The 14,062-nt window shown below is 42.3% G+C and overlaps 1 protein-coding gene across 1 annotated transcript in view; it reads left to right on the forward strand.

Moving 5' to 3' along the window:
- Positions 1 to 1,952: 1,952 nt before the first annotated feature.
- The window catches only part of Arsj (arylsulfatase family member J), a 75,594-nt gene continuing 63,484 nt past the window's right edge, over positions 1,953 to 14,062 (forward strand). Inside the window, exon 1 of the mRNA XM_021158790.1 lies at positions 1,953 to 3,297. Coding sequence (XP_021014449.1) covers positions 2,906 to 3,297 — 392 coding nt within the window. The 5' untranslated portion in view covers positions 1,953 to 2,905. The remainder of the gene's footprint in view (positions 3,298 to 14,062) is intronic.

The raw sequence follows: 14,062 nt of genomic DNA on the forward strand, positions 1-14,062 counted from the left end.
AAGCTCACTCCTCTGAAGGACCTCACCTCCTAACCACACACATCTTGCATCAGTTGTGTTTGCTTTATAATTTCCTTGTTTTTGTCTTCTCCAGAATGTCTTCTCACAGTAGCACTTGGGGCCTGAAGGTCTTGGTTGAGTGAGATCTTTCTTCATCCCCATAGTAGAGGGTCTACCAGAGTCCAGGCATCCTAATTTAGTTCACTCCTTGCTTCCCACTGCTATTACTGGCCCATCTCATCCACTGTTGTCAAGTGGAACAATGTTCCTCAGGGCTAGTCTAGAATAATAAAGTATAAGAGAGACTTGAGGGTGCATAAGTGTGTCCATGTCTAGGGTACCATGGTTAGCTCACAGGAGATATTACGTAAATGTTGGCTTAAAGAAAATGCTTGCCAAAAATCTAAATTGGAAATGCTTGTTATTGTCACATGGAAACACAGACGACCCTCCTGCCATGTTACTCATTAGCTCTCCAACTGAAAATAGCTGGGTCTGTTGGAGTGTGTACATCTTTTCCACTCCAGCACCCACCCCTCTAGACCAGTGAAGTCGGAATCCCTACCTCTCGGTACTTTTAATCTCCCAGTAGAACTGACTCTTTTTAAATGTTTGGAAATTTAAACTTAGAGAGTTGTTGTTACTCTCAGTTCTAAGCATGTCTTCTAAATCTCAACATCTCTCCTGGAAGCAGCCAGAATATGCCACTGCCTGCTCATGTTGGCAAAATTAGCTGCATGAAACTGCATTCTGTCTCCCAGTTTAAGTTTCCATTTCACCAAGTTTGCCTGCAAAGTTGACAGGAACTGTAATAGCGGGAGGGAATTAAAAGTAACAGCTAAATGAAACTTGGAATTATGACTTAGCCATTAATTGAATCTTGGATGTTGTATGCCAGTCTATACTAGGTGTTCAGTAAGAAAGTGTTGAAAACATTTATATATATACCACTTTTGGCACTGATGCCTCTCCTATAAAGATCCTCCCTCTGGACAGTGTTTTAAAAGGTTCTAACTATAGTAAAAAATAAAGTATGTTTCTCAGTGAAAGCAATCTTTTATTGTAGGGAGAGGAGAGAAACAAAAGAAAGGAGATATAAGTGGAAAGAGAGAAAGGGAGAGAGAGGGGGGAGGAATGAGAAGAGAATACACCGTGATATTATGTTCACTGCAAAACAAATTCAAAGGCTGGAGCTGGAGGCACAGCTCAGCTGGCAGATGGCAGGAGTTGACTCAACATTATATGACAGTGTGCCGAGGTTGTGTGTGTGTGTGTGTGTGTGTGTGTGTGTGTGTGTGTGTGTGTTCATCCAACACTATATGAACCTGGCTTCGAGAAATCTTATGGTCTGGGGAAGGGAGGCAGGAGCATCAGATGCTCAGAGTCACCATCAGGTATGTAGTAAGTTCCAGGTTAGCACACGAATCGCTGACTCAACACTATGCAGACAGATGGGCTTCCTTCTTCGGGGTGTAACCTTCCTCTCTTTCTACATTCTTGGCGGGCAAAACCAAGTTTGGAGAGAGGCAGAAAGCCTACATTCTTAACATCTTCACTAAGGAAGAGAGTGATGAGACCGGAAAAGTCAACTGTTGATAGAAAAAGAACTAGTTTAAAAGTTGCACTTGTGGCTGTCAGTAAAAATAAAGAGAAAAGAAAAGAAACGGCAAAGGCAGGGAGGGATGGGAATGGGTGGCGGGTGGAAAGGGGGATGCAGTAGTTGAGCAATGAAGGAAAACCAGCCACAGAGTGTTCTGTGCCATCTGTTGATTCTCCTGCTCTCTTCTCACTCGCTCCAGTAGCTTCCAAAGTTTCGGGATGGACAAGGGGGATCGTCTATGGGCAGACCCACAGAAAGATGGTCTTTCACCTGCACCGAGGAGTCTCACTGGGGACCCCAGGGAGCTGCCCCGCAGCAAAGCCGCCCTTCCCGGGTCCATCCTTTTCCTCGCAGAAAGGAGGGCGGAGAGCCAGCGCCTCCCCGGCCTGGGCCCGCCCTCAACCAGCAAGCATGGATCTCCGGCTGCGACTGCCTGGCGAGCAGAGGAGGAAAGCACAGATGGCTAGAACTAAGTCAGCCACCCAAGGGCACGCTGGAGCAGCTGCAGCACCCACAGGGGACACGTGCGCTCTGCGATCGCCGCCCAGGACTCTGTGAATGTCCCCAAGCGCTGCGGGGTAGAGAAGGAATTGCTGAAGAGGAGGCTGGCTGGGGCAGGATCCTTTCTCACTTCAGGGGCCCGGAGAGGGGTCAAGAAGATTGACAAACGCTCAGCGGAAAATGGGGAACTAGCCTTGAAAAGGTAGGAGAAGCGGCCAGCAGGAAGAAGGTCCCCTCGGCTCAGCCTGTCATTCATCCATAAGCAAGGGGTTCCTCGGGGCAACTTGGCAAGGCTTCCCGGGTGCCTGGAACGCTGGACCGATGTCAGTCCCACCACGCCTGGTGCCTGCCTGCGCATGGACACAGTCCTGCTCCCCAAAGATGTGGAGGATGATATGACTGCCAGACGTCCCTGTCCTGTGTGGCTCTCAGTCCCTTTCTTGTCCTTTATTATTTTTATTATCTCTTCGTGAGAACTTTTGGGTGAAGATAATAACTTTTTTTTTTTTATCTTTTCTGCAAGCTGCCGGGTGATGTTAGGAGGTAAAAGAAAAATTGAAAAGTAAGGAACTGCAAGTCAATGAAGAGGACATCTGCTCCCTTCTAGTTTTTTCCAGCGTTCGTGAGTTAAACAGTTACCTCCAGAGGATTGAAGTTGTGGGAATTGGTGGCATCTGGGGAATAGAGCAGGATTCCCTCACAGCCTTCCTTCAGCTGTCTCTACCCCTTCGCATGTATGAGTGGACCAGCAGCAGCAAAGGGGACAGGGTTCTGCTTGTGGAGTCTCCGCTGGGACCAGAGTGAATGGCCCCCAGGGACAGTGCGGAGCCTCTGCCTCCGCTGTCTCCACAGGCCTGGATCTGGTCTGGAAAGATCTTAGCGATGGGTGCCCTGGCAGGCTTCTGGGTCCTCAGCCTGCTCACCTATGGCTACCTGTGCTGGGGCCAGGACTTAGAAGAGGAGGGAGCCCTAAGAGCTCAAGTTGATGAGAGACCTGAAGCAGGCACAGCAGGCACCTCCCAGCCCCATCTCATTTTTATCTTAGCTGATGATCAGGGATTTAGAGATGTGGGTTACCACGGATCTGAGATAAAGACGCCCACCCTTGATAAACTCGCTGCAGAAGGAGTTAAGCTAGAGAACTACTATGTCCAGCCTATTTGCACACCATCCAGGAGCCAGTTTATTACCGGAAAGTAAGTGTTACCACTTTTATGTATTACTTGGAAAACTCTTAAGCCTTTATTTAAAACTGGTTTCTAATTTAAGAGAGGATCTAAAAGTATGTGGGAAACAATCCAATGAATGAACAAGAGAATGAATGGATGAATGAATGAATGAATGAACAGACCCTCAGCATTAGTGTCATACCCCAGCCCTAATCTCCTCCCTTTCCTTTCCCTGACAGCCAGCTGTGAGCTTTTGAATTGTGTCAGTATTTTTACACTCATCCATCAACCAGAGACCTCCGTGGTTGCTACTTCCCAATCTGTTTTGATTGTCAAGCACATTCACATTTCATTTCAGGTATCAGAACAGAATCCACAGAGGAAAAAAATGCCACTTACAACTCTTATTTTGTCACAAAATTTAGGAATTGAATGTTTGAAACCCCAGGTCATCACAGAGAGAACAGAGGCCACAAAAGCAGAAAAGGTGACACAGAATATGACGGGTGTGGGATAGAATTCTGCCTGCATCTTTGTTGGGTGCTTTCCTCTCATGGTGTCAGTTATCTGTCTGCCAAGGCAGTTCTCAAAATGCCCTGGGTTCCGTGGGATTTGCTGTTGTTGCTGCTGCTCCTCCTCCTTCGTGGGGAAGGGTTCTGAGTTACTAATGCAGCTCAGGGGACGAAGAAATGTTGTCAGTAGTTTGCTAAATGGCTCATCTTCTTAAGGTGTTCATGCATTTTTCTATTTTTACTTTGTCAGAATATACATGATTGTAACTTGCTTTCATGGTGCAAATTCCATTTGGAAAGCAAAGCAAAGGGGTCAAGGGGTCAAGCTACTCCTGAACAGTTGATGGCTTTAATCTATGTGCCTTGTGATTTTGGCTTCAGGACAGAGAACCCTTGCTTCAAGTGCAGTTGTTCTTGGAATTGGACCTTGTAAGGGTCGCCAGTAACCAGTCTGGAAAAATTATGACTACGGTGTTTTGTAGAAACCTCTGTCTTGCAACGACTTTTGCTTACAGCATAATTTCCACTGCTTAGCAAACTTTCAAAATTTACCTTCACTACCAGAAAAATAATTTCTTCCAGCATTAGCAAGAAGAGGTAGAGAGCAGAGTATGATGGTGCACACCTTTAACCCCAGCACTCAGGAAGCAGAGGCAGGAGGAGCTCTGTGAGTCAGATGTCAGCCTAGTCTACATAGTGAGTCCCTGGTCAGCCAGAGCGACAAAGTAAGGGCCCATCTCAAAAGTCCAAAAACCAAGCCAAGATGAAAAATGTAAAGGAGAGAAGAAAAAGAAGAGGAGGAAAAAGAGGGGGCAAAGGAAGAAGGACAGGTCTTCGTGTCCAGATTCTTCTTCAGGGTTAATCATTGCATCACAAAGTCAAGAGCGTTTGAGATTTATACAGCAACAATTACAATTGTCTGGAAAACAAGCCCATCTAGTGGCCTAGTATTAAGTTCTTCACCTCTATTCCCAACCATCCTTATCCTTAACTAATGAAGTGAGCTTGTCTTAAAGATACTTAAAGATACTTCAGTGGATTTAGGGAATTCAGGTTTTCACAGAGTTGAAACAGTAGTTGAAAAAAAAATTAAACTGAGTTCATGAACTTCCTTTCCATAATAAAGTATGTAAAATAATCTTTGTACTGAAAGAGGACATTTGAAAATACCTTAAACAGATAGAATATCTATTCTACCTTTATCTTTTTACCATTAAGTTTACTTAATTAGATGGAACAAATGGAGGCAGAAATAACTCCTGGTTTTTTGTTTTGTTTCTGTTTTTGTTTTTTTCGGTTTTGTTTTTGTTTTTCCTTTTTAACAAGAGACTGACTCAGTGTTGTGGGTGCAATCAAACATCCAATGGGAAGATGTTGCTTGCTCCTAAAATTTTGGTTCAGTGAAATAAGTCACATAATTGTTTCATAATAGTTCAAGTAGCTACTGTGATTTCAGACAAACTTCTACTTGAGTTAAGCAATGGGAGATGTCTTACTTGACATTTTCCCTGGGACTTTCTTATAAATGAATACAGATGTAAGAATGAAAGTGGTCATGACTGTCTAGTTATCAGCTTAACATGAATACTTCAGGCCCAGAGAATATGGTACTTATCCTGTCTGTGAGAAAAAGTCTGTGCCTACTGCATTCTCTAAAGGGGGCTGGGGAAAGGAAGCAATATAAGTCCCAGTGGGGTAGGTTATTTTGTAAGGGAACATGAGAGGAGTCAAATGCCTGGCTTGAGAAGAGTCTAATGGCTGGAGCTGAATTGACTTTTGATACTACTAACACAACAACAGCCCCTTTCATATTTTTCTGCAGTCAAAACCTGAAACTTGCTTTTTATGCTACACAGATTTATAACAAATTCCTTTTATAATTTGCAACATACCACTCTGGTAACACTGAATAGCAGTCATCCTGTCCGGAAGTATTCACTGCATGCAGAGTGCTCCATGAAAACTGTAAAGAACAATTGAGAAAATCTGGTTGGTAGGTGGTAGTCCTCAAACTCAAGTGTGCAGAATGAATCACTTCAAATGCCAATCAAAATATAAATTTGCTGACCTACCCACCATTCAGCTTCAGCAGCTATGGGGTGGGGGTGGCCTGAAATCAGAAGTAATTTTTATGAACATGTCAGGGTTTTCTGATGATATCCCTCTTTATGGCTAATTAAAAGCATCTGTATTAAATGCAAGTACCTATAGAGCTATCGCTGTTGGATTCTCATAACAGTTCGGTAATAGAGCAGCTACTGTTGTTCCTGTTTTATATAGATTTGCTAAGAGTCCAAGAGAGGTAATGATGCAGTGTGGTCAATGGAAGTTCATGGTTCATCTGATGACATAAACATTAATTGAGAAAGTGGCTGTCTGTGTTCAATCAATGTCAAGGCAACTTTACTATTCTTAAGGAAGTGTGCCAAGTGGTGGCACAGAGAAACAACAGCACTTATTCTTTAAGAAGAACAGCCATAGCTTCCTAAAGAATTATAGGCTTTGCAAGTGTTAGGCATGTGGTTTTGAAGACTTAAGGAAAGATTGGCAATCTGAATTTAATTTATCTCACAGTAAGTTATTAAACCATAATTACTATTACGGTTTTTTTTCCATATTGTTGCCTATTGATGCAATTTGTTGAATCTCATTGTGGGATCCTGCCTGTTCTTCTGTGTTAAATATGTGCTGCAGTTTGTTTATCCATTATACCGTGGAGGATGTTGGTGGTTTCCAGTTTGATACCATTCTTCAAATGCTGCCATAAGCATACTTGTTCATGCTTTGATGAGCATCTCTTTACATTCCTCTTATAGTATGTTCATCAAATAGAACTGCTGAGATGCAGGCATACATGTGTTCACCTTTTGTAGATACTGTCCAACAGTTCCCAAAGCAACACTTCTGGACTTGGGCTGCAACTGTGTGGGAAAACTCCCCCTATGCCAACATTTGGTATAGTCACTGTACATTGGTATGCTATGCCTGTCCTGATTAAATTTTGCATTTTCATACTACCTGATAATGTCAAATGTATTTTGCTTAGTATTGATGTAAAGTCATCCTACTTTCTATTTAGGTGACTATTTGTTTTTTGATGGAGTGTGATAATTATATGATCTCTTCCTCTGTCAGATGTTTGTATTGCACAAATCCTTCACTTCTTTTCAACTCTTACACTAATGTGTGTTTTTAATGACTTGGTTTTAACTTTATTGCAATTCAAATTATGTTCTTTGAATCCCTGTGCTTATTTAAGATAGTCTTGCCTATACCATATCACCATAATGGGCTTTTCCTCCTAAATGTTTTATTGCTCTGTTTTTATGTTAGATCAACTGGAATTCATTTTTGATGAAGCATTAAATCAGAGTCCCAAAGTTTTCATTTTCCTGTATCTGTCCATTTGGCCTGACAATCTGAACTCAATCGCCAGAACCCACAAGGTGGCAGGAGAGAACTGAGTCCCAAAGGGCTCCCAAGAATGGTTCCCTGGTCTCCACCAGCATGTCATGACATGGGCATGCATGCTGTGTCGCACACATGCCTGAAAACACAGAGAGAGACAGAGAGAGAATGTGTGCTCTAAGACCACTTTCTCTGTAGCATTGCAGAATCATCTTCATCAACTCTGCTCCATGGGGTCCACTTCTTGACTCTTCTGTTCTAATAACGATCCTTTATTCCAATGGGGCCACCTCTTAAGCATAGTTGTATGACAAATATTTATGTCTAGAATGTAAATCCTCCTCATCATTTCTCAAGATATCCTAGACTGTTCTTTACCACTTCGTTCACTACAATAGTAATGAAGACAATTATGAAGCACAAATAGATTGGAGGATTTGATTTGGGAGTATGAAGGGATTCACTTTGGAATCTTTCTACTTACCAAATAACATAAAAAGTGAGACCAGCCACTGAGAATTAAACTCTAGGTGTTTGAAAGAGTTGGATGTAAAATGCTTTCTAAGGGAGTGGGAAAGTGAATTGAGCAGGGACGTGCAGATAGAAAGCTGGCATTCCTGAAACTCACCTGAGCTTTGTGGGCTCAGATATGATGGGGTCAGGATACTTGTGTCTACCCAGCTATATTCAGATGCTGTGTGGAGAAGCACCTGGGTTGCAGAACTGGAATTAAGCAGATTTAGGAGTTTCCAAAATGAACACGGTGACTGATCATGGACTTGAATGTGGAAAGAAAAAGAAGTGCAGGGAGTTTATATTTGGACAGAATATGAACTGAGTTTCTGGATGGGCACCGGTGAGTAGACTAAGAGAAAGGATGGGAATTAGTGGAAATACTACCCATGCCTAGACCGTATGGTCACTGAAAATCTCATACTGCAGCAAAATTCCAAGTACTCCGGTGTTTACAGATGATAGAGAAGTAGGGTGGAAGTGAGACCTAGGGTGAGATCTTTGGAGTAAAGCAGTTAAGATGGAGTGCTGGACACTTTGTTCTTGTGGACGTGAGGTCATTGAGAATTATGAGAACAACCATAATGAAGAGGAAGGTAATCTAGTGCAGGGACAGGGGTGGTCGCTGTCTAAGGGACACGGGGTGGAGGCTGGAATTAGCTAAAAGACTGTGAGTCTGGTCTGTCCTGCTGCTTTCTAAAGGGACTGAGTTTTGACAGATAGAAGTGTTCCTCATTAGAGGAACTAAGAAGATGCCTACCTCTCCAGCCTCAGTCTGGGAAGTGGAGGGGAGTAAAGAACCAGCCCAGAGCTGAGAGTAAAGCAGGGACAGACCATAATGATTAGAGTGAAAACTGGGAAGGCCCAGGGCCGTGCTAATGTCAAGAGGGATTTCTACAGAGCAAACTGTCAATAATCGAAGGCTTTTTAGAAAGGACTGGTGAGTAAGGATGGAAATTGAATTAAAATGGAGAACATGAAGAAACATAGAGGTTAGAATCAGAGCCAAGGCAGATATGTTAGGAAGACTTGAATTATGGTAGAGATTTACACAAAGCACCAAAATTATGATGAGATTTTTCTCCCCTCAGTAGCTTTCTTAGGAAACTCCAAGAGTTTGGCTTTAATGACAGTCTCCCTGTGCAGATGGATAAAGTTGAGCCTTCCAAGTGTCTGTCATGTATCACTGAAGTCACACTGCACAGCTGTGTGCATAGCCAAGAGCTCTAGGGCTTTCAATTCATCCCAGTGGATGGGGATCCAAAGAGCTTCTCTGCAGGCTTGCCAAGGGCTCCAGAGCTAGGGTGTGTCTTCGGGAGATTTATCAACTGCACCAGCATCAGAAACCCTGGAAAGGCAACTGAATTCTGTAGTCATTCTCATCATAAAATGACAGGAGAAAGCTTAGGGAAACAGATTTAATTAGTTCATTGTATGGCCTCATGTACACACACACACACACACACACAGAGTTGCTGCCATCTGCAACCTTGTGTTTTTCTACCATCCACTTTGTTCCCAGAAATAACAACGCTGCTACTTCTTGTATATGAATAACGCTTAGGCCGATAGCTTTGGATCTGATCCTGACTAGTTCATACATATCTCAATAATCCAGTTTATTCTCTTCTGAGCGTGTACATGGCTGGTTGCCTTCTTCTCAGTTTCATGTGTCTGATTCTTCCTCAGAGTCTGAGGTGAATCTCTGCCTGACTCTGTCCCAGAAATCTCCCTCCCTGCTGGTAGTCCCACCTTCTAATCCTGCCTCAGCTCATTGGCCAATCAGCATTTTATTGACAGGCGAATGCTTTTACACAGTTCACAAAAGATTTTCTCTCTCTCTCTCTCTCTCTCTCTCTCTCTCTCTCTCTCTCTCTCTCTCTCTCTCCACACACACACACACACACACATTTCCTATCAACTTATATAGTCAACATCAAGATCATGTTTGATTCCACTCTTATTAAAATGCTTATTAACCCTACTTGATTAAAACCCTAGTTGTAAGTAGTATTCTATACTCCTGAGAATGCTCAATATATTCACTCCTTGCTTTCACAGATATTTATCTAATGCTTAGGCATGTGTGAAAATATAAATGTTTATGACTATCAATCAATAAGAAATGAGAATCTTCTTCAAGCCTTATTTCATCATTGGAAAGTGATTATAACAAGTAGAGAGTGGCTTTTGAACCTCATAGACAATCAATAAAGAAAAGCCCAAAGCCAAAGCCATCCAGCAGATAGCTGCTTATTCATACTTGACTTTTGGATTACCTCATAGTAGAACTGCTGGTTAGTTAGGCTAGAGACCCACCTTAATGATCGAAGTGCCTAATTTTAAATGAACCTCAAAAGAATCATTTAAAATTAGGCAAATCCATTTTTTTAATTTTATAATATTTTTATTAGATATTTTCTTTATATACATTTCAAATGCTATCCTGAAATTTTCTATACCTCCCCCCCGCCCTGCTCCCCTACCCACCCACTCCTGCTTCTTGGCCCTGGCATTCCGCTGTACTGGGGCATATAAAGTTTGCAAAGCCAAGAGGCCTCTCCTCCCAGTGATGGCCGAGTAGGCCATCCTCTGCTACTTATGCAGCTAAAGACACCAGCTCTGGAGGTACTGGTTAGTTCATATTGTTGTTCCTCCTATAGGGTTGCAGACCTCTTCATCTCCTTCAATAAACATCTGTCCAGGTAATACCATTAAGCTTCATAAAGTGCTATTCCAGAAGGTGGAAAGGTATTCAGCTACAGAGGGCTAACAACTAAAAAAAAATAAAAATAAAAAAATAAAAAACTAGCAAAATTCTACAGATAATTTTGATTTCATCTCACCCTGTGGGTATTTTACTATGATAAAATTAGTTTGATGAAATGTTCTTTTAATAGTCTAGATATTAAACATTCCCAGCTGTGGTGTTTCTTTGAGGCATCGAGTTCTCTATGTGCTCTATTGTAATTAAGAGAAGAAGGAAACCTTCCTGCCTCTCATCCTCTAGCCTTTACCCCTTTCTCTTCCAATTCATCCAATGCATTTGCTTTACTAAAACATAAGCTTCATCACAAGAGCCCCTTTGGCAAACAGTACCCTTGGTTCCCCAATGTACCAGAAATGAGAAAAGAAATTAATTTTCTCTGAGGGCTTTCATGTGCTTTTTTCTTTTCTTTTCAAGCACCCTGCCTTTTAATCTTCACACCCAATATTTGAAAATATTAATAAAATATTTAACAAATGTTCTCATTTTATGGATAGACTATTAAAATTTCAGGGGAGTTATATAAACTGGCTATGATCGCCGAGCTTCTAAACTGGAGAGCTTGAATTTCAGCGTGAACTGTAAGTCTCCCTCATAGCTCTCTTCAGTACTTTCTGCCTCCAGCATAAACTAGAAGCACAGCTTACTCCAGTCTCCAGTCTCCAAGCAGCTTCTTCAGCCTTGCAAACTTCAGAGGCTGGGGTGGATGGCTCAGAGTTTCTAGGACCTGTATGTCTAGGTCCCCATCTGCTCCACTTCTAGGGTTTACACCTTTTCACTGTTTGCCCAAATGCCAACCACTCGTTAAGATTCAGCAAAAACACCACATTCCTCCTACAGCTTCCCATGATTCCTTAGCCAGAAATAATTTATCTTAACAGTGACCTTTCACAACTTGTTCTATAACTGTCGTATTAGGCATGATTTTCCACTCCTTCATAGCTCTTAGGAAGCCTTTTACCTCTCTTGCTGGCCCCTTGAGGAACAAGGCTCTGATTTACAACTCCATAAATTTCACAGCCCCCAGCCGGGAGCTCTGTACTCATAGGTGCTAGGAAAACATGTGACGAATGAAAGAAGGAATAGTTGGATAAACAATTATTTATTTCCCTCTGGTAGGCAGTGTGATCGGGTAAAAATGACCCAGAATGTGTTTTAATTGAAAACAGATTTTTAATAAAATATATTCTGATTACTGTTCTCCCTCCCCCAGCTCCTCTCAGATCCTCAACTTCCTGCCCACCCAAATCCATATCCTTTCTTCTCATCAGGAAACTAATGAGAAAAATAATAATAATATACAAAATTAAAACAAAGACAAGGAAAAGAGCTAAAGGAAAAAATTCACATAATACATGTACATGCAGAGATGCAAACTTTCACACATAGAAATGCAAAACTAGAAACCACTATATACACACAGTACACAAACACACACACACAGGACCTGAAAGGGAAAAAAAAAGGAACCAAAAAAACTGACAAATCTTTATGAGACAAAGGAACTCTAGAAGTACTAGTGAGTTCATTTTGTGTTGGTCATGTACAGCTAGGCATGGGGCCTGCCCTTAAATGTGGTTTATGTATCCAGAAAGACTCCACTGGAGAAAAACTAATATTTCATTTATCAACTGAAGAGAGCTTCTGTGTTAGGGATGGGAGTTTGTGTCCACTTCTCATCTCAGTGAATGTCACCCCCTCAGACCCAGACCAGTGAAGGATGTATGCATGCTGCCACCCTCCCTGGGAGTTTATATGTGTGCCGGCCCTGTGGTATTTAGAAGGCCTTGGTTGCTTAGGTCCTCCATTCCATCTGACTCTTATAATCTTTTTACCTCCTCTGTCCCAGAGCTCCTTGAACCCTGAGAGGGGAAGAATTGATGGAGACATGCTATTGAGGACTGAGTGTTCCAAGGTCTCTCCCTCTCTGCACATTGTCTAACTCTGGGTCTCCATATCAGTTGATAACTACTGCAAGAGGAGACGTCACGGATGGTGGCTAACAAGACGGTGACCTATGGATGTAGAAGAATATCGTTAGGAGTCATTTTATTGCTATGCTTCTTTAGCAGATCTTCCCCTAGATCCCCGAGCTGTCAGTGTTCAGGCTCTTGCCATCTGTGCAGCATTAGGGATGGGTTCTACCTCATTCAGTGGGCCTCAAATCCAATCAAAAATTGGTTGCTTCATTTCACAAGCTTTGTGCCGCCATCGTGCTAATGCATGTTGTAAGCAGTTCACTATTGTAGACAGAAAAGTTTGTGTCTGGGTTGGTGTTAATGTTTCTCCTTTGGAAGCAGGCAAATCATGGTCCAGTACCATGAACACTAATCCACAGGTGTGAAGGCTCTAGGTAGGAACAAGCTTGGCTTCTCTGTGTTCAGTGAGCTGTGTGATTGTTATCTTCAGCAACAAGGCCTTACCAGCAGTTTGTGGAAAGAAAAAAGGGGGGGGGGGATTAGTCTCAGCAGTAACCTGGGTAGTTTTAGGGTTCTCATAGGGGCTCTTTTGGCCAGCAGCTCAATTGGGTGTAACCCATTCCCAGGAGTGGGGCCTTCATTTGGTGATGAGAAATGTCCAGTCAGGTCTCTGTTTCACTATTATTTAGTGATTCCACTTAGAACTCTTTCAAATATGTATATATTTTAGGAGACTACCAGTCTTAGGTTTCCATATGACACCTCAAATTGCCCTTAGTTTTAGATGTCCCTCTCTGTATTCCTTCCCTTACCTCCCTCTCACCTCCTCCTCTTCACTTGGTCTTCCCACTCCTACCCTCACCCCCACCCAACTATGACTATCTATTCTGGTTTCCTTCCAGTCACTTACAACTCTTCCCCCAGAGTTACTGTATTCCTAACCTCTGTGATTAGATGGATTGTGGCTTGATTATCTTAAACTTAACAGCTAACATCCACATATAAGTGAATATACCACATTTGTCTCTTTTGGATTTAAGCTAATTTACTTAGGATAATTTTTCTTAATTCCATTCATTTATCAGCAAATTTCAATTCAACGAGAGCTGAGTAAATTTAGCACATTTTCTTTGTCAATTCATCCATTGACTATCATCTAGTCTGTTTCCAATTTCTGGCTACTGTGAATAGAGCAGCAATGTGCACAGTTAAGTAAGTATCTCTGTTGTAGGATAGAGAGTCCTTTAGGTATACACCCAAGAATGATGTAGCTGAATTTTGGGGTAGATCTATTCCCCATTTCCTAAGGAACTGCAACACTGATTTCCATAGTGGTTTAAGAGTTTGTACTCTCACCAGCAATAGATTAATGGTCTCCTTACCCCATAGCCTCTCCAGCATGAGCTGTCTCTTATTTGTTGACCTTGGCCATTCTAAAATGGTGTAAGATGAAATCTCAAAGTAGTTTTGATTTGCATTTCCCGTTGACTGTGTTTCCTCTTTGGAGAATACTCTGTTTTGATCTGTACCCCCATTTTAATTGAGTTTTCTTTTTCCTTTTTTTTAAATTAGGTATTTTCTTCATTTACAGTTCCAATGCTATCCCAAAAGTNCCCCGTACCCTCCCCCCCAACTCCCCCCCCCACTTCTTGGCCCTGGCTTTCCCCTGTACT

The sequence above is a fragment of the Mus caroli genome, chromosome 3, assembly GCF_900094665.2.
Source record: "Mus caroli chromosome 3, CAROLI_EIJ_v1.1, whole genome shotgun sequence".
Classification (NCBI taxonomy): Eukaryota; Metazoa; Chordata; class Mammalia; order Rodentia; family Muridae; genus Mus; species Mus caroli.